This window comes from Teleopsis dalmanni, chromosome X, assembly GCF_002237135.1.
Source record: "Teleopsis dalmanni isolate 2A chromosome X, ASM223713v2, whole genome shotgun sequence".
Classification (NCBI taxonomy): Eukaryota; Metazoa; Arthropoda; class Insecta; order Diptera; family Diopsidae; genus Teleopsis; species Teleopsis dalmanni.
Window position 1 is genome coordinate 69450383 of NC_051848.1, and position 23008 is coordinate 69473390.

General features: G+C 28.4%; 1 protein-coding gene across 2 annotated transcripts in view; it reads right to left on the reverse strand.

The window, feature by feature from the left end:
- Positions 1-760: 760 nt before the first annotated feature.
- The window catches only part of LOC119687812 (UDP-N-acetylhexosamine pyrophosphorylase), a 28007-nt gene continuing 5759 nt past the window's right edge, over positions 761-23008 (reverse strand). For both annotated transcript variants that reach the window (XM_038102314.1, XM_038102315.1), the window contains exons 2-3: positions 17405-18380; positions 761-2672 (exon numbers count right to left, since the gene is read on the reverse strand). In XM_038102314.1, coding sequence (XP_037958242.1) covers positions 1558-2672; positions 17405-17741 — 1452 coding nt within the window. In that variant the 5' untranslated portion in view covers positions 17742-18380 and the 3' untranslated portion in view covers positions 761-1557. The remainder of the gene's footprint in view (positions 2673-17404; positions 18381-23008) is intronic.

Sequence of the window (23008 nt, forward strand, 5' to 3'; positions counted from 1 at the left end):
TTGACAATGAAATTTGTACATCAAGCTTTCCTACATATGACGATATTATTGAGCATTAAAGCTGTATCTCATTATAGTGAATCTGATTCTAAGCGCAACGGATAATGAGGGTTTGTTGGATGAAATTGTTTATCAGCCTTCCAAGAATGAAGTAGAAGACTTATTCAAATTCTGAATTGCAAGTGAATGACACCACAACTGATGATCACTATAAGGCTTTGAATATATTGGAATCTCTTTTTATTGAAATTAAAATCCTATCCTTAACTCTAAGTTCTGAACATTTTACTTCAATATAACTTCTGTGCTGTATTTGATTTTAAATAAATAAATAAAATTTTAAAACGTAATTCTAGCTTCTTTCAAGAATAAAAAAATTCTCTAATTCGAAGTCTCCATAAGTCGAACCTTATGGAGACTTCGACCATAAGTCGAACGTTTTCTTTGAAAAATGGTAGTTCGAGTAATGGAAGTTTGACTTTATATATTTATAAATATATAATAATATATATAGTAATATTTAAAAATGATTAAATTTATAAATTAAGTATATATTTGCACGAAAAAAATTAATATAAAATTATTTCGACTATTTCGAATTTTAATAATTAAATACATTTTAATAACAAAAAACGTTGGATATTTTATTTGCATTAAGCAAAAAAAATTTATTATTGAGTATAAATACATACACATAACATAGTGATTTTATTTAAAGTACATTTTTGATAATTTCTTTTTTGCTTTTACATAAGATATATTATATATAAATATGCATTGAAATATAACTTTTATAATATTTAAGTAAGATTCAGTATTGATTGAATATCTATCGTCAATATTTTATGGTCTAAACATTATTAATAAAATTTTTAAAAATTATTTTCTCTTTTTGTATAGAGACAAAAACGATTAAGAGTCTTTTATGTTTAAAATAGTATTTGCTAAAATTTTACAAAAATATAAGATAATGTACACAAAATTAGATATTTCTACATGCATCAGTTATGTTAAGTAATAATACAACTAGGAATAATGTCTCGCTTTTACTAATATAATATATAATAAATTTTAAGTAATGGAATTTTTCATTTCGCCAAAATTAATTTTAACAGTGTTAAACCAAAAGGAGAACAACATTAATAATTAACAAAAATTTTTAAAAAATTTACAAATATATTTGTTTATAAAATAATAAAAAAATATACAATATTATAGCTAACTTAAGACGAGCACTAGCTGCTAGGGCCATGGACAATATTTGCAAAATGCGTTTAAAATAAAAAGTTCGAAATAAAAATAACAAAAAAAAATCACTAACAAATAAGCACAAAATATATTCACAGCATTTCACTAACTATAAGTTTGGTCATAATTTCATTCATTTAAAATATTTTGATTTTGCTAATTATCATTCTGTAAAAGAATTTGCTTTAACTTCAGTCCTGTCAACCAGTCATTTTGTCAAGAAAAATGATATTACTTATGTTAATCGTTTAATGATGATGTCATCTTTGCCACAACGAACTTCCTTGAAGATATTGATATATAATGCGCTTACAAGTGACCATTCAGTTGGTCGCGACTACTGCGTAAATATAATGGGCTTGTGAAAGATTTGCCATCTACAAGTGTAGCCAAATTCTCACCGGCGTAACTAATGAAAGGTGAAATTTCACATTCATTCCCGTGTAGAATACCGCCAGCCAATTCAATATATTTCTTATGCAATCGATGAAGATCAGCGCGTGCAGTGCATGGACAGTCCTTGCCAGCCGAGTCAGGATTCTTAAGTGCGCTGAATTCTTCATCTCTTGGTACTTCCATGGCCACAAATTTTCTAGCAAATTCAAAAACATCGAAGACGAATTTTTCGATTTTAATGCCGTTTGGCTTCTCTGGTGTTATACGTTTACCGGAATTATCAATGAATGGTATCTTCTTTTTGGCCACATGCAATTTCAATTTTGTCTCATATTCGGAACCAATTTTATGTAAGAATGCTGTTGTGAAAAAGTGGTTACATATGTTCCCAGCGCTAAATGTTAGACGTCCATCAGAATTACGCATTTCAGCTGTTTTAGCAGATAATTCACTATATTCGACAACCTGGTACACTCCGTCAACAACTGCAACAACACCGACAGCTTCATTTGGATGCGATTTTTCAACTACTTTTGCAGCACAATCTGCATTCTCTTGCACACAGTAACCGATAAAAACTGGATCAGCTACTTTTATCAAGATATTGTCAACACTATGGGCATGTATGTACATGACACCACGCTTAGCCATATCAGCAAGTATACCTTGTTGTTTCATGGCACGATATATACCACCATTACCATCAGGTGCACGTGCGACGCGATGCTTATAATCGAGTATGATTTTTCCATCATATTCGAAACAAGGTAACGATCCCTGCTCAAATAAAATAACATTCTCTTTCTTCAAACCGAAGTAGTTGTTTGCAACAAAGTATTCATATGTGGGCTGTATGGTATGTTCTGATGTCATGATGTACCATGTTATTGAGCCACGTTTACTAGTTGACTCATAAGCCATCTCTTGTAATTTTAGTATACGCTCAGCTTGTATACGGAATAATGTTTTACGTGACTGTAAACCAATGTCGTACATGCCTTTTGGATGTGCAAAACCCAAGCGCGTACCTAGAATATAGACAAAATCGAGGTATTAATAGATATATTAACATTGTTGTAAAAAAAATAATGATAAGTAAATATAACAAATTAAACAATTCATATAAAAGTGACAATAATAAGAAATTATAAAAGTTATTCTAAGAAAAGTTATTATTGAAATAGTCAATGGTAAGATATCAGTAAAAGTTTTCTGATAATAAAAACATGTTTTTTTCCATATTTGTTTACGATATGATTATTATTTAAAAAAAATCAGGAACAATATTTTATTGTTCATTCATGCAAGTCAACATCTTTTTATTGTCTAAACTGCAATTAAATATTATAATCTATGAGACCACCATTCAATGGGAATGATGAGCGATATTTGGATGTCAATATTGACAAGACAATACAGGATGTAGACCTGTCATTAAATAAAAATAAATATTATTCTCCCGTTTACGACAGCAATCAAGTGTGTTTTATTATTTTTAGTGGACCATAGGTCCCGGCAACCATATATGAATTGCTTGCTTCAGGGTGAAAAAAGTTATAGAACTAATTACTTCTTAAGCATATTTTTGAATTTACCTCTAATATTTTTTAATAGATAATCGAAAGCGAAAGTTGTGTAAAGTTATGAGTGAGAGATACCGACAAAAAGATAAACAACTAAAGGAAAGAAGTATGAAAAGATAACCCATAATACGCCATAATATATAAAATTTATACTTTTTGCGCTTCAATTCGTGCTGTTTAAAATCTTTTGATATTTAAACTAGCTTGGCGTATTCAGTGTCTACACTGACTATGTCTTAGCGGTACCAAGAACGGCCGGATCTACGTCCCGAAGCTACTCGTCAATCTTGACGATCAAATGCCGTGTGGTGAGAAACTGATTACACGAGTACGTTTTTGATCTACTTCAAGAATAGACGAAATATATATGAATGTTTGTGTAAAATATTATGAACGTATTCATTTGAAATTTGTATCTCTCCAAAATCTCTCCAATTTTTCGCCGTTTTATTCTGTCCTTTTTCTGTTTCCGTCATTAGATTATGGATCTAGGCAACATTTAGACTGGAGGAATACATGCTTAAATGTGCCTAAACGCGTAATGTGATGATAATGTATAATTAATTTTGATTTTTAATAATAAATTTGTTTATCTTTGATGATAAGTAAATCCTTTAAAATCACAAAAAAAGACTAACTCTACAGAGTTAGTAGTCTGTCGATTCAATATAAAACTATCAACGAAGAGTTGTGATATCTCTGCAAGCTTAAGTTTACCTAAAGTCTAGAACTAAAATAAGTTTTAACTAATTCGTATATTGATATATTAAACAAACTATTAAATATTTTAAAATACTTCAATTTACAACAAAATATAATTTAATAATAGTTAATAATTAAATGTTTTAATGACCAAAAGAAATTTTTCTAAAAATAATTTTTTCCAAGGTCTAATTGGTCAGTCATTAAATAAATAAAAAATTTTTTTATTTAGTTTTATAAAATTTTTATTGTCCAATATTTCGACTATAATCTATAGTCATTATCAAGGAACTATACATATCATGTATAGTTATGTATAGTATAAAATAAAATAGTTAAAATAATAGTTATTTAAATCTCATAGAACAGGTATGTTGATTACGCACATCATAATACTAGATACTAGAGACTAGAATATTGTTGTATACTCGTATATATAATATATTACAATGTGTCATTATAATGAGTTAAAATTTAATAGTCCTTTTAATCAAGTCTTAACAAAATTATTTTAAAAAATAGAATAAAATTTCATAACTTTTTTGCCTTCCATAAACTGAGTCTAGTTCTTGACGTGAGGTCCGAGCATTTGAGTCATATTATTATTAGGTTGGGAATACTAGGCAAATCGACTCAAATGTTATATTTTGATAAATAACACAACATAGATACTTCCAAACTTAATGAAATCCTAACAGTTCACATAATACAACGCCTGGTATTAATATCATTCGAGTGGATTCATTATTTCAAATCTGGCGAATTGATACCAAGTACATAGATCTCTCCATTATTTTCTTTTTATTGTTTTTTATTCGATTTATATTTTGTATCCAAACAAGAATTAAATGTTGACATTTAATGCAGGTTTTTAATTCAAACATATTTTTTAAACTGCAGCTTTGGTTGGTGCTGGTGTTGGCTTGATCTGGTTGACCTTTAAAACATGTTTTGATTTCTGCTTCTTGTTAATAAGTCAAGAAATATCATTTTAAGGTACAAGCAGCAAAGCGAGCAGAGATTGTCTTTAAGAAGTTGATCGACTGGCATTTCATATACTTTTGAATTATAAAATTTATCTCATTTGGTCTCTTTCGTTTTCTTTTGGTTACAGGTTTCAGCGCTGGCATATTAAGTAATACTAAGTTCAGCAGATTTTTTCACACTTTTTATTTCATTATGCATAAATAAAATTTTTTATAAGTATTCATTACAAACAAATCAATCTAGCAAAATATTTTTAAAAAAAAAAAAAACTTAATTATTTCTCATTTAAATATAAAGCAGGTTTTTTGATTTTATCTGACGACAAACGGTTGATACTAATTATTAATATTTATTTGTGGAATTTTGCTTTGCGACCTAGAGATCGTTCATGCTCCTTTCATGGATTCAGGGTATTGTTCAGAGTCTAATTTCCCCGATAGATCGTAGTATTAAATTTACTTTATCGAGTCTAATTTCTTCATTATTGGGATTTGACCCAATAGAATATGGGACTGCCCCTTTTCTGGTTAGTTCATCGTCTTTCTCGAATCCGCTGTGTCTTGAGATCCATATTAAGTGGAGCCTTTGATCTTTGAGAAATTAAAAGCATTCCCACACTAGTTTTGAAGTCACTCGAGGTGAGCGTAGTGGTAGAAGTGCTGATTTGCTGTCAGAGAAAATATATATGTTTTTTCCCGTGGTGGGTTTTTTTTTATATTCCCTTAGGCATAGTTCAATTGCGTGTAAAACTGAGTTTTCTTGACTCATACTCGCAAATATTTTCTCTTTTGGTTTAAACCCATAGACTCCCGTCCACTACTTCCATCGCTTCAGAGCCATCTGTGTACCACAGAAGGTAATCTTTAACACATGAAGGCATGATCAGTTCCCAGTCATTTCTGTCTGGTATTAGTACACGAAACTTTTGGTAGTAGTTAAATTTAGGTGAGCAAATGTTAGATATGTTAATGTTTAGTCCTTCCTCTCTTTGCATTTCCTTACCTAGAAGGGAGTTATCGAGTGATATTGTTGATCGATTACTAGTCAACTGTAGCTTGGCTATAAAGGTCATTGTTTTCATTTTGATAAGTAGTATAAATAAAAATAATAATAAAAGTAAGATGATGGCTCTATAATTTTGGGAATTCATAAGTAAAAATTTTACTTCAAAGCATTGTGGTTGTTGTACATTATAAGGAAGCTCTTAATTGTTGCATAGAAAATAATAATAATGCTTAAAGAATGAAGTCGGAGAAGTACATAAACCCATATAAACCTTAGACTAATATTGCATATTATTGGATCGATTGAATGAGGAAATAAAAGAAACGACATTTGTCAAAGAAAAAAAATTTGTTTTTGCAGGATAACGTACCTGTTCACACGTCAATGAAAATTATGGGAAAATTATATGAATCACGTTACGAATTGCTTCCCCACCCATCATATTCTTCAGATTTGGCTCCTAGTTACTATTACCAGTTTCCAAGCTTGAAAATATGGCTCCAATGATTTGCATTTCATAATGAAATGAAATATAAAAAATCATTGGACTCGGCGTGTCCAGCTAAAAGGGAACTACATTGAAGCATAAAATACTCTATTGTGACTGGGGGGCTTATCTCTGCCCCACACTAAACTTTAACTATACTAGAATCTTTATAATTTATTTATTTTCTAACTGATGACGGACCGTAGATCAGCATATCTTCCTGCGCGTCCTGAGGTGGACTTAAGGTTTGTTAGAGCGAGATTGGGCAACATATCAACTTTTGTGAACAATTTTAGGGCTCTGTCCTTGATATACTTTTTCACTGAGTCAATTCTTACATCTCTATGCATGTCTGTTGCCGGACATTGATCAATCCGCCTAATATATGCGTCAACGCTAAAAATATAGTTCACATTTAATTTTTTCGAATATTGTGACAATGGTTGTAAGACCATATTATAAGACTTTATAATTATTTTAAATGCGGTATCGTTCATATAAAAATTGTGCGGAGATAGAGTATATGAATATGTTCGACTTAAGCTCATGTATATATGGTATACGCGGCTTTTTTGTATTATATTCTTATATATTTTTCACTATCTCAGTTTTGTTAAGTAGGTTTTTCTTGAGTATCTTTAAAAACTTAATTTGGAAATGCGAAAATTTTATTTACTGGATCCTATACTTGTTATTAAAGCGTTAAGTTAATTTAATACTGTAACCTAGAAATCTCGTAAATTTAATGGCAACAATTAAAACGAATTTAAAAGTAGAACTTATAATAATAAAATTGAGAGAAAATAGAGACATTTTTATTTGTAATTAAAGTCAAGTAAGTTCTTTTTATATTAGAGGCATAGTAATAAACATCCCTGACCCAAAATACTGTTTAATAACTTAGTGTAGTCTCCAGATAATTGTAATTACAAAAATAAAAATAAAATGATAATATAAAAGTAAAAATAAAAGTTTGATAAAATAAAAATTGTACTAAATAAAATTAAAATTTGAATTAATTAAAAATAAATTTTGTAAATAAAATAAAAATAAGTATACACGAGTACAATACACAGACTTCAAAACGTTTGACAAAAAGCGCAGATAAGGAAATTTAAATTCCATATTTTTTTCTTCTCTTCTTTGCATTGTGAAATAATTTTATAGATAAAAATAAAATATAATATCTGTGACTTTTTGACAAAACTAACGAATTTTAGTTGTTATCAATCTTTGTACCTCCCGGAAGAAAATACTAATTTTTCAAATTTGAAATTTGCAAAAAAAAATGTATGAGGTTAGGTTAAGTAATACCGGCGATCCACTTACGCCTATAAGCCCATTGCCTTGTTTGCAAAAAAGTCCACTTCAGCTCAAATCAGTATACGACCAATGCTAAAAAAGGTAAAAACTCCCCTATTAGGTGAAGGAAAACCAACCTGGCAGTTCTATAAATTTTGCTAAGACCCTAATATTGCAGAATGACAGCTCGGTAAGAAAAGTGACCCGAAGATTTTTGATCTTCTCTTAGCTAAAGATCATATGATTGAATTTAAAAATGATTAAAATTGAAATTCGAAAATTTGGGAATACTCTGAATGAACAACTGAATGGTCAGTTCAATCAAAAATACAATTAATTAAAAATAATAAAAAATTTTTGTTGTTGCATTTCAGTACTGTTCTCTAATAAATGCAATAGTTTATATTTAGTAAAACAGTTACTGCCGTTTTAGATGACGTCAAAAATCAATTTGCAATAAAAATATGGAATAAAATTATGCATATTGGTAGACAGATAAACTATAAGCAAGTTCCATACATTAACTCAAAATTGACGCATATCAAGCTGTGCCTCTTTCGAAGACGGTGTGCAACATGGTTTTAACAGATGACTGGATTTTTACAACATATTTCCAGTAAACATTCACAATAGATTGATTTTTGAATTTGGCTGTACTGACACTTAAAATTAAATTTTTTTACTATTAAACCTAACTCTGAAGATTTTGAGAGCATTGTTGTTGCTTCACATGTTTTCTTTCCTAAGTTGTGAGTATTTTTTTGCTACTCTGAAAGAAAAAATGATGATTATTGTATAGAATTCAGTCACACTACTTTAATTTAATGATAATAAATATAAATAATTAAATTCTTCACAAAATGATACAAAAATTAATAATAAAAACTGGAGAAATTCAATTATTATCAATTGGTACTTTCGAGTACAATACAGAAAGACGAAGTCAAACAATTGCTTGATGTTTTTTATATTTTATTATTACATTTTTATCAAAACATTCGTAACTCTTAAGTGCAAAAATAAAAAGATACGTGTATATATTTGTATACATAAATGAAGATATACGAGTATGTAGAGAGGTTTATTTTTAAAATGTGAAATAGTTGAGATACACTGTGTATGTATAAAAGCAAAAAAATTGTATTATTGCATCAAGAGCAATGCAGATCGTAAACAAAGTGAAGTAATTTCCAATCAAGCTGCTTTTCTCTTGGGTTTTGTCGTAGCTGAAACACTCTTCACACACAATTATGCAAAAAATATTTAAAAAAAAGATACAAATACATATGATTACATATATATTTTCTTTTTCGTATATCGAATATCTGGGATATTTCCTTTTTCGTATAACTGTCAAATATTCTGGCAAAGTTATAAGTTTAAAAATAGAAAAGCTGATAAACTGTTTTATTTTATTAATAAGCAATTATTAAATAATTAGAAAAGATAACTTTCTTTATGTTTCAGTTTATTTTAAAATTATATATTTTTATCTACTAATTAACAGTAGCACTTATTTTGTTTCAATAACATTTAAAGTTGCAAATTAGCTATAGGTGTTAATTGTCTAGTGTTTGCACTTATCGCTCTCGAAAGTTCAAATTATTATGAAGTGTTTGAGAATTGTAAACAATAACTGGGTAATATATCAACATTTTTTTTTTTTTGTATCAATTGAATCTTTATCATTCTATTTCTTCCGTTTAATTTTATCTTTTCAAGTTTTTTTATATATAAACAGTTTTTATTTAATTAATTTTTTAGTGATTATATTAAACAGTGAAATTATTTTTTATCTTATTTACACTTTTTTCGAACAATTATATTAATATAAATATATATATATATATATATATATATATATATATATATATAAAGTGTCCGGAATTATTAAATAAACTATAAAAAACCATCTATCTTTTTTTTGTTTGACTACTAGCAGACCCATTAATATTAAGACGACTATGCTAGTGCTCGACAGAACTTTCCATAAATATATTCTTCGTAAGCTGGCTGAGTTATAGCATTGAATTTCCTAAGCGAATTTTGTTTTATAGCCAATCACATCGATCACATTCCTTTAGGGTTCTTCCTTAAAATTTTTGAAGAATACTCAAAAATATATAACATATCAAAAATATATATATATATACACTGTACATATATACATCACTTGGAAAACATTCCAAATACGTAAATGTTTAACTATTCTTCGTCAATATTGGAACCTGTTATAACAATTGTCGTATAAGAAAGTAAACTTAATTTTATTACGCCTAACGTAGGGCTTACGTGTTTTAGTACCATAATTCTTATACGATTTTAAAATAAAAACAATGTTAGTAATTTTTCTATATTATAAAGTTATAGTAACATGATTTCATAAATAAACGATGATGATTTTTTGCTTATTAGCTATATGAACTATAGAGATTTAAGTTTCTATGAGGAGCAAAACATTGCGACTAAAAAAATTTTATTTTTTTTAAATTGGTAAATTTTCTAGCTTATGAATGAGGACCAGATATCCATCCGATATCAGACAGAATAAGACAAAACTGTCTGCGCAATAGAGGTTTGAAGCTTCCCGAAATGAAGGATGCTTGTCGAAAGAAACAACTAAAATCATTTGGACCAAACACATTATTGCACTTATAACCGGTAGTAATTCGATTTTATTTGTCATATCTTACCAGAAGTGAAATCTGGTTATACGGAATCTATGTACTAGCAATATTTTATTCGTCTGGATATTTGGGTTGACCTTTTCGTGAAGCGTCGTGGTAACTGTGGTTAATACCTAAACATATGCAGGTAGGATGATTAATATTGAAAATTTTTATTTAGAAATGTTTAAAAAGAAGTGAACTTTTATTTGCCAATTATTTTGTTCTGCGCTTAGATTCTTTTTGCTACTGTCATTAGGTTTTTACTTTTTGTCTTTTCCTTAATATACAATACATATTTAAGTTGAAAGCTGATTAAGTTGGGAAGCTCAATCATATTTTCCAAAATCAATTATTTACAAAAATTGTGTTTATTCTATTTAAAAAAATATTATTTAAATATTTTTAAAAATATTTAATCTGTAGTATTTTCTGTGAAAGGGTCTATTAAGATATTTATTGTTTATTTATATAATATTTTATAATTTTTACGCTGATTTTCATTGATTTATTTCATTAATTTATAACATATCTAAATACTTTCGCCGATTTTCTTATAAGTCTATAAGTAAATAAATACATAAATAAATGATAGTACTTTATTTGGCTGTAGTCTTGGTTAAGCTGTCAAGTGATGTCACATGGCATCTAGCACTCAACTGGTTATTTGTATGTTAATTAGGAAATCAAAATACATTAAATGACAATGAAAAACTTAACATACTTTATAGTTTTATTTCTTTTATTGCTTAAAAATAATTTGAAAATACTGCAAGTACAATTTTTATTTGAAGATTTCTGAAAATGTAAAACTAGTCTATTTTTTTAGTGTACTCTCATTCATTGAAACTAAACTTTAGTAAAGTGAAATTTTCTTGTATTTTATAATTAGGGAAATCGAAAATATTATAGCACAAAACGACTTAAATATCATTCACGTTGTTAACATTCTTTATAAATGCGAAGAAATCATAGATGAACAGAAAACAAAAATTAAAAAAAATAGTTTGAATAAGATATAACTAGATATAACTACTTGCATAACAGTTACGTTAGATTAGGTTATACCGACGATTTCGAGGGGATCCACCTATTGCTCCATTGTGTTACCGTATATAGAGGAAAACTCAGGGTTTAAAACCATCTAGAACCTTTGGCGAAGCTCAAAATGCTGTTTAGTGGCAGGTCTTGTAATTGATCAAGATTCTCAAGGAAGGGGGTTCCTAAGACGATGAGGCACTCTCATCGTCTTCCATACAGCTGCGACATGCATAACACTTACTTGTTACAATGTCTACTCCAACTGAGTGCTTTCATCTTCATAACTTTATCTCCATTCATGTTCATATACATATATACATTTAAGTCCAATTGATTTATTTTTTTATCTCCTTGCGGTAGCGAGATTCCATCCCTATATACAGATTAGGTTCAACACTTCTATTCATCTCTTTCTTTATTATTTTCTTATACTTCCTTCCCATTGTGCAGTTTTCACAGTTTTATATGTGATTGCTTTTTAAATCAAACTGAGCTAGAATAACTACACAAATAAGGAAACTATCCATAACACTTTCTAAATATCAACAGAAATTTATTTCTAGAAAAATTTTTATTTATGGAAATTAGTACTTAGTAAGAAATATTAAAAATTTTAAGAGTGACAGGGTCTTTGTCCCAGAACCACTTATCTAAGCTGACCAAGTTTACCTCTTAAAGGAAATGGGAACAGTGCGGGTTTAAAGTGCATAAATAACACAATTGGAAAAATATTTAAATTTAATTTAACTGAAAAGTGGTTAAAATAAAAATAAATATGGATGAAATATAAAATTACAGATAATACTATTTAATATCTGGCAAACCAGATATGTATCAATTGTTTTAATTTGATTAATAAGATAAAGTATGAAAGGTAGTAATTAGTGATGGCACCTTTCAAAGAAAATAAGTATCATTTAAGAATTAACATACCATAATAGATAAAGCTTGATACAATAAAAGGAAATTAAACGAAGAAGAAAAAGAAGAAGAAGAGAAACCTAGGGCAATTTATAGTTTTCTAATAGGTGTTAGAGAATGCATGCCTGAGTAGTTGAAATACGCATTCTCTCTTCTCTTAAGACCACGCATTACAACGTATGCATTTTAAGATTTAATCTATAAAAGGTTCTCATATCTATCTAAAAGCCTATATCTTGTTGGTTCGACGATTTTGATACTAAATGATAAGCACTATAAATTAATAATATCAGAAGTGCAGTTTTCCATACATAGTATATAGTTTATATTATATATATATTTCAGTTTCAATTTTACTGAGCTTATCTGAGAGCCTGGTGTGGTGCCATTAAGCATCTACTTATGACATTTGAAATCCAATTTAAAATTTATTGACTGTACCAAATGTGAATGTACCAAAATCTCATTAAGACTTGACTTGGAGTGGACTTAGTTACAGTGTTGAATACAACAGATAGAAATCGCACGATTATTATTAAAAATATTAATATTTTATAGAAATTAAGTTATTTCATATAAGATAATGACTTCTTCAACTTCAAAAATTATAGATATAAACATTTTTTCAAGACATTACAATGTACAAATATGGAATAAAAACCTTTTCTACATTTCTGATAATGTAAAAATATAAATAATTTAGCGGTATTAATTGTTGTTGTAATATTATCAAATACGAGTTGACATTGACATTTATATTACTTAAACAAATAAATAACACAACTTACAAAAACGAGACAAAATATTATATTAGACCAAAAATATTTAAATAAAACACATATTAAAATCATGTTTAAATATGTTTGTATTTATTATTAACACGTTTATATTAATATCGTTCGTCATGTTAAAGAGATAAATGTAAGAATATTAGCTCGTTCTAAACTAATTATTTTATTATATATTATAATATATATCAAATATGAAATAAACGTTTAAAAGAAATTAATATATGTAGTAATCGGCATTAACTTTCCCAATGATTTATGTAGTTTCTATAATTATTATAATATGAGTCTCAAATAATTAAAACTAAAATTTTGAGACATTATATAAATACGGGAAATATATTGAATTAATTAATTTTGCAAACAAATAATATTCATTAGGAAAATATATTATATGGTTATAACTCAGATTACTTTACCACTAATGGGAATTCTATGATATGAAAACTGAGATCAGAAAAATATAAAGTTTTAATATTTCAAGCAACTCTATAAATGTTAGTTATCAAGACTGTAAATATAGTCATTAAGCCAATCTGGATGTATGGCTTACAGCTATATGGCAATGCCTGTTCGTCAAACATAGAAATTCTGCAAAGATTTGAGATCTCAAGCAGAGATTCTCATAATGATAACTGGTGCACCCTGGTATATCAGAAATAAAAACAGACATTATGATTTGGAAGTTCCGATGGTTAAAGTTGAGTTCGAGAGAATAAGGCAGAAACATATTTCAAATCTTGAAAACCATGTGAATCCGGTGGCTAGACCTCTTGCTAATATGACAAATTCCTCTAAATTCTACACTTTTCTAAAGATCACCCTGATTAATTCACTTATACGCCGAGATATCTGGTATAAGTAAGCCCTGGTTACTTATTCAAAGGCTCCTTAAAGGCTCCGATTCACAAATCATTTCATTATAATATGTTTATATAAAATAATTTGTAATTTGTAATAATTTTAATTTAAAGCGATTCAATAAAGATATATTGTTAAATAAAAAAAAGACTATAAACATGATCAACATTAAGACTTGGTTTTGATTTATGTTTATATAAAAATTGTTTATAGTATGATCTCACTGGGTTTTAGTTATAGTAGTGTACGATGGGTTCCCATAGTGATTTTAATTGTACAAATAATGGATTAAAAAAATTTATTAATGTGCTTATCAATTATTATATTCATTAAGTCATTCTAATTTTTACAAAACAAAATTAAAACAGCATTAATTTATAACTGATTAGTGTACATAACACAATTTGAGATAGAAGGTGTCTATTTTAAACGATAAGCAGGTTTTAATTAAAAATATATATAAACAAATAAAAACAATTTTTTCAATTGTTTTTATAAAAAAATAATATTTTTTTAATGTTAATTTTTTCTTGCCGAGAGTGACTCAACAATATGACAAAAAGTAACTACTTAAAAGTTAGAAGGATTCGAATAGCAAAGAAAAGACAAGAACAAACATTTTTGTTCATTTAAAGACAGATATGAGATTATTGAAACAAACATTATGGTATACAAAAAGTTTTATATCTGAACATGAAGCAGTTCCTTTACAGTGATATTTTTCGATTTTAAACTTGAAAATATCAGCTTTTTCTAAACGTAAAAATTATTTTTAATAATTTTTTTCATTGTACGACTTTAAATGTTTGTGAAAATAAAAGAAACAATTATCTCGCTGAGATTTAATTTTCATATTTTGTAAATATAATTATACGTTATTTTAAATTTGATCCAAATTAATTTAAATTTTAATATCAGACCTATGCAATATCATATGCGACAGTAAAAAATTGGTTACCTGTGTTTAAATATGACCACACCAGATTAGTTAATTAAAACCATTCTGGAGAGGTTAAAACAACCCTAGGGACTGATGAGAACAACTAAAATGTGCAACATTTTGTATTGCACAATGGCTGAATAAACATTTTATAGCTTGCTAAGGCTATAAGCGTTTCGCTTGATCACTTTTTGAAAATTTTGCGTGAAGATTTAGCCATGAAAATATATCGAGAGTACGGCGTTTACTAACCTTTGAAAAAATACAATGGCTTAAACATATCGAAAATTCTCTTAAAATGGTTGAAGCGAATAATGAAAACTTTTTAAGTATATTCGTTAATGTTAATGAAATGGACATCCACTCTAAAACACACACTGGAATCAAACGATTAATCAAAAAAGTATGTTGAAATAGGCTAACATGCTTTGGAAAAAAGTAAGGTTGTGCTATCAGTCGTATATGTTATGATCTCTGTATTTTGGAATAGCTATAGTTGTTCCTAATTGACTATAATGAAATGATTTGCCCGACAACTGAAATATTCTTTGCAATATTATAGGGTAAATTGAATTATACAGAAATGTTTCCATTTGTAAAAAAAAAAATTGACACTGGTTTATATTCTAGCAGTCGCCTTAGTTAAAATTCATAAATCACGTTTTAAATTATTTGACCACTACCCCATATATACCAGATCTAGTTCTCAGTGATTATTTTTTATTTTCATAGCTGAAAATATTGCTTCAATGGTAAAAATTTTGGTGAAATTAATAAATTTTGTGTTATGTTGGTACACCCTTTCTTGTGATATTGTACAAATTTAAGCGCCATCTGTCAATTAGTTTTTTACAGCAGCTGTTAATGTGAGACTACTTCAAGTGCATTTAGCGAAATGAAAAATTCTTGTTGTACGCGATTTTTTGACCACTGTCATTGCTCAGGCACCATATTCGCCAGATCTGGATCCTTGCGAATTTTTCCTGTTCCCGAAACTCAAATTGCCACTTCGTGGTAAGCGTTTTGAGTTGATTGAATCGGTAAAAGAGAATTCGCTGAAGGAACTAAAAGCCATACCTTCAAGGGTCTATGAAAAGTGTATGGAAGATTGGGTTAAGCGTTGGCATATGTGTATTGCTTCAGAAGAAGCATATTTTGAAGGAGATAAAATAAATTTGGAATAAAATTTAAATTTGTTTGTATCATTTACAAAATCCGGGTACTTTTTGAGCTGGAGGTACATTATAGACTTTTTATAATACACAATTTAAATAGGTTAGGATAGTTGGAGTATTGTAACCATCGTAAATAGATAATTTAAAAATTTTGAATTGTGTTTCCAATCATTTGACAATCTCTTCTAGGATATTAAGAAATTGTTAGGATAGTTGGTTATATTATAACCATCGTAAATAGATAATTCAAAAATTTTGAATTGTGTTTCCAATCATTTGACAATCTCTTCTATACAGTAGACATAGTTTCTAGTGATAATTTCAGTTTCCTGTGTAGAAAGTTTGGATTAAATGGAAAACGTTTGGCAAAAAAAAAAAGATTAAGCCCATCGTAAATGCAAAATTAAGTTGAGTTAAAGAAGTTGGAATATTGTTTGGAGATATGTAGACGAGATTATATCAAAAATAAACAAACAAAAAAATATCATAAACATTTGCTATAAACAATAAAAAAATATCAATAGCATTTATTATAAAGATTATATCCTTCGTAAATGGATATTTAAGGACTTTGATGCAATGCAAAATTAAGTTGAGTTAAAGAAGTTGGAATATTGTTTGAAGATATGTAGACGAGATTATATCAAAAAATGAGCAGACAAAAATTTATCATAAAAATTTGATATAAACAATAAAAAAATATCAATTAATGCTATTATAAACAATAAGAAATTACAAAAATTTTATTTTTAATTTTTTTATTTTAAACTTTTCGAATACCCTTCGTACACATATATGTATAGGAAAAATAAAAGTTTAAATCATTTAATATGAACTAATTGCCTGCCGAAATTATATTTAATACTTCAGACTAAGTTAGCGCCTATATGTATATGATGATAATAGTGGATCTAATTATTACTCTTCAAAATGGAAAAAGTAGTAGCATTTAATATATAAATATGATTACAAATCACACAGTAGTAAGAGAAGTTTCATCTTTCATCACAGAAACCTTCATCACAGAAATCTTCATCACAGAAACCTTCATTTTATGATTAAAATGTAAAGTTTTATCGATTTTATTTATTTATTTATGTATTGTGAGTTGTTTTTTAATATTTCTCTTTGAAATTAATAAATTTATGAAAACTTGTAACGTTTTTTGTTTATTAACTTTAGAGGTAACTGAACTTTCAAATGTCTCACATATTCAAGCGATCCGCATTACTCATGCTTATGTGACTTCAAATTTATAAAAGAAAACAAAAATATTTTATTTATAACTTAATTTTCACTCACCTTGTCCACCGGCCATAAGTAATACCGCAACACGTCCATTACTTATTTGCTTCAAGCCTTCTAGGCAATATTCATTTAAACGCTCGTCGGTAGTGCGCGAAATGCTCACTAGCTTGGTCTCAGGAATCGGTTGGAGACGATCGTCCAATTGAATACTGTCTTCACTCAGAGATGCAGTTGCCCGGTTAAAGTAGTCCTTAAGCTCATTCAAATTCAATTCATTAATATCACGTACCAATTGCTCTTGCTCATCCAGTGTCAATTCAAACCAAAATTTCAATAAATGCTCCTGGCCAACATTGGCTAGTCGTTTATGCAAATCATCATAGACGGTCATCTTTATTGGACTTTAATAGAGTTGAGCAAGTGCAGATTTTTCAATTACCGCCGCACGATATCGAGTTTCAAAGGTAAAAGAACAATAATACTACGCACTTATTAAGCACAAATTTAATTTGTTAATAATTAAAAATAATTTTAAATTTTCTTATACTGCTTTATAGTATTATTAATTGTGTATAGCAGAAGCGTACAAAACTATACCCAACCGGACGCTAACGTAACCAAAGTGTAACTAAAAGTGAACAAAAGCGATATGCCCATATTATATCTGAATAATTGAGCGAATGGGTTGAAGTTGTGCGCTATGCTACGATCGAATACGCTAGTTTTTCTACAACTTGTACTACTGCACCAACTACAACTGTTGTTGCTAATTACGGACGCGGGAGGTGCGGTGCGTTGTTGTGGGGAATAATAATTGCGGTACCGCGATGCCGTCTTGACTTGATTATTTGTGTGACTTGGTTTGGTGTGGCTGAGCGTGGCTGAACGTGGCTGAGCGTAGCTTGGCTCCAAGCTTAACTTTTGGTTAACGTATGCTAAGCTGCTGCTTGCATAGCTTCTTGCATGATTCAAATACAGTTTTTCGGTTTCGTTTCAAGCGCTACACAAATTCGGTGATTGATTTGATTCCCTGCAATGATAAAGTATATATGAAATATCTGCGCATTTTTATAAACAATACAAAACATATAACATATTGTATGTAAAAGTAACGCCAAGAAGCCAACAGTTAACAGTTTTGGCTTTTTGTGAGTGCACTATACAATCGAACTAATGACTCGGAATTCTGTGTCCGTATGTGTCATAAGACCGAATATAACATTTCATATAACATTTATGTTTATAGTATTAAAACAATTTGTTTTTTATTTTTTTTGTTTTAATTTTTTTTTTATTTCTGTTGAAATGTTATCGTTTGTTTAATTTTGTTATATTTTCTTGCAAAGAATTAAAAAAATTGAAAAGTACTCATGAAATATTGAGTTCAGTCGATTAGCTTCAGATCGTCGTCGTCGTCGTCGTCGTCTTAAATGTGTGACTAACCGAGTTATTTCTTGAATTAAGACGTCCCTGAACGTTTAGTGAAAGTCAACTTTGGCTTTATTCTTTCCTATCTATTTTAGATGGGCATGTCTTAGCTACTAAGACTCCAACATATGGTTATTTATACAAAAAATATATTTACCAAACAGTATACAATATATGTACATATAGTACATGTTGAACTGGTTCTCTAAGATATTCAAAAAGTTGGTTAAAAGCTGCAAGATTGCGGAAAATTTAAATTCCTGTTATTAAAATCGTTGCTGGTGTGTTCAATTCAATTATTATAATGTATACATTTTTTAAAGTTTAAATATCAAGTCCCTATTCTCGTAGCTAAATGCTGGCAACAAAATGTTTTTGCTTCAAAAGCTAATATTAGATCATAATATAAGATGAAGTGTTTACAGGGCGAAGGACCTAGCAGACCTAGCAGGAACTTACTCAGTTAATTTTAAAATTAATTTTAAAATAATTTTAATAATTAATTTTTATTAAGAGGTTTTTTTTGAACAGTAGTGAAATACAACAACAAAAATTTTATTTTTTATATTATTTTAATTAATTGAATTTTTGGCTGACCATACAGCTGTCTCGAGTATTGCCAAATACCCATCATCAGTGGTCTTGGAAATAATTCTTGTATTTAATTATTCGTAAATAATTATTTTTGAGACTGCAAGTACCAGGAATTGAACTCGGGTCCTGCCAAATGTGGAGCTCAGAATCAGCGCACCTTAACCAGCTGATCCAAAGCCGTACTTGACTTTTTTTATGTTCGCATATTTTTCTGCAGTTTTGTTACTTTTTTATAAATGTTTTTATTAACAATTTTACTTGCTGTGTTTATATTAGAACGAAATCATAAACCAGCTGTAGCATAATTGAATTAATTAATTAATTATAATTTTATTTTCAATTTTCAAATTTAAAATTAATTTTAATATTAACTCACAAATAAATAAAGTAAGATGGGGTGTAGTAAAATGAGTGTCTCCTACTGCTATGTAGTAACTCTTTAAAAAATTATAAAAATTTTATTTATACTTAATTTATTTTTATATATTATATCATATATATATTCATAATTGTTCATTTACGGGCCAATCCAAATTGTTGCAGAAACTTTTCAAAGACGAACAAATAATGAAATTGAAGAACTCCTTAGAAACGAAAATATAGTTAGATATATTAAGTCGCAAAGGTTACAATGGGCTGCTCATGTAATAAGAATGGGGTCGGGGAGAAAGTCGAACAGTATATTCAACGCAAAGCCGATGACAACCAGGCACAGAAATAGGCCAAGAACAAGATGGGATGAGAACGTGTATGGTGAAGCAAGAACGATTGGAGTACTGAACTGGAAGAGAGTAACAGAAGGGACAGATGAAGGCAGATCGTGAGGGAGGCCAAAGTTCATACTGGACTGTAGTGCCAAATAAGAAGAAGAATTGTTCATTTAAATAAAAACCACAATTTATTATTTATATTTGAACAAATTGTATTTTATTAAAATATTATTCTGATATAAATAATAATATAAATAGTAAATTGTAATTTTTATTTAAATGACCAATTAGCTTGCTCAAAAATTATTATATAGCATTTTTGGTGATAAAAAATAATAAAATATTTATACTTTATACTATATATTTTATAAATATAAATAAAAATCATTAAAGGAAGCTTTATATTTTTATATCATTATTTATTTTTATATTATTAATTATTTTATATATATTTAAATTAAATGTTGGCTTATATTATTTAGAAATTTAAATACTCGTAGTTTATACTGTAATAGAAATCAGTTACGTGACTGGAATTAATAATATTTCATCTAAAGAAAAAAATGCTAAGTTAAATAAAATTCACTCAAAACTAAAAAAGAATGTATTTCATTTGTAATGTTTTGGATTTTATTTATAAATCTATTTGGTATAACCATTTCGACTTATAGAAACAATTTAAGGTATACTCAACTTTAAGACGTCACTAAATAAAGTGAGATTATTTTAGATGCTAATTCAACCGGTTGTGTCTTATGGGTGTGAAACTTGGAGGTTAACCGCTGTAGCTTCGAAGCTAATTAAAAAAAAATGGTGAGGAAAGTATTTATATCGATACCAGAAAATGGTAATATCGTATATGACACAATAAGAATCAAGTAAAAATAAAATAAAAGATACAATAGAGACAAACAAAAAAATTAGCAGCCAAAATAGATAAAGCACATCGTACATAAGACAGAAGAAAAAGTAACCTTAAACATATTTAAAACAGAGATGGCAGAAGTCAAAAAACGAGAGAGATCCAAAAATTAACTGAGTACGTTGATTTGCTTAATGTGCTGAGCAGGATTTAAGAACATAGGCAGAATTTAGTAGAAAAAAGAGTTAGAATATATATAAGCTATTATAACTATTAATTTTTCTGAAAATAGAAAAATATGTTAATAAAATTTTTAAACAAATTGTGTTATTTATATTAATCAGTTCAAGACCACATCAACAAACTGCAAGAATGACTTGATATTTGGAGAATAAAAATCAACGAATCGAAAAGTGTACACTTAATATTAATTCTACGACGAGATACCTGCCCTGCTCTCCGTATCAATGGGAAAGTAATATCCCAATGCAATTACACATAATACTTGGGAATGCACCTCGACCGAAGACTTACGTGAAAAAAGCACATAGAAGAATGGTCTTATTTAATTACAATCAAATGACCACTTATGCGAACTTTCAGCGACTCTAACATAGAAATCTTTCACTTAAGACAGATTTCAGTTAACAGTTCTTATAACTTTTTCGATTGGTAAATTTGGATTCAATCTCGATTTATTCTCGATCTATTGAATTTTGTTGTCCAATCGAACATTTTTAGAGTGATCTAACATTTTTCTACTTGTATTAGAAGGCATTTATATTTTTCAGAAATACATTTATTACTGTTTATCTGTCAAATCATATAACACTACTATTAAAGTCAGGGTAATCGGATTACTCTGGCAAAATATCTAGAGTGTTATAAATAAATCGCGAGTGTAATGCATTTTGCCCCAGATTTACCAATCGAAAATTAAAATTGCACTAAAAGTTTAGTGCACTAAACTTCTCGATTGAAAAAATCACCCCAGACTTACCAACCGAAAACGCTGTTAGAAAACTTCGTAACACTCCCTTGTTTATCTATAATTGATGATTACATAGAAGGATATCTGTAGTCTTGATAAAAAATACTTAAACAGTCTAAGTAACCATGAAAATACCAGTGTAATATGTTAACAAAGTAGTTCTAGAAAAATTAGAAAATTAAGTTCTTGTATAATGAAAAGTAGGTCCACTCTACCTTACAGGAAACAATTGTTAATACACCTCATTTTATATTTAAGACTAAAATTATACTTTTTACTTATTTGCTATATTTATTTTGTTGACAGTTGTGAGTAAAGTTCAATAAGATAAAATAAACAAAAAAGCTTTAAAAACAAAATTGGTGCAACAGAGCATAAATGTGCTATATATATGCATTTAATATATTCCGAAGGGATTAACTGCGAATCGAGTTAAGATATGTTTTAATACTATAACATAGTTTGAACAAATAAATTCTTCAGCTGAATGTTTAGTGCTATTGAATATGATGTATTTAAAATAGAGGTTACATAAATATTTGGATATTGGAATGAGGAGAGGCAATCAAGCAGCACCATTTTTGATGAATTGTCTAGTCATTTAACGATGATAGTAATTTTTCGTAGGTTATGTTGGCGATCCAAAGGATCCGTAAATATTAGCAAATCGTGAATAAACTATAAAAAACATTTCGTTTATTTAAAATAGAGGTCACATAAAAATTGGAATATTGGAGTGGGGGGTAGCAATCAAGCACCACCATTTTTGATGATTTGTCTAGTCATTGACCGATGATAGTCATTTTTCGTTGATTCTTTAATGCTGATAAGAGAGAAAAAGAGAGAAGGAGAATGGAGCTATTATTATCTACTGAACCTGTCATATCTTTTTAAGTCTTCTAGTATCATTGGAACTATCTAATAAATATATTTTATAGAAATTTTTCACGAAGACTAAGGCTAAATCTATTTGTATTCATTATGGATAAACCGACTACTATTAATAGATCATAAAAACATTTTTTATATTTTACAATATATTATTTAAATACTTTTATTTGCTAAGTGTATAA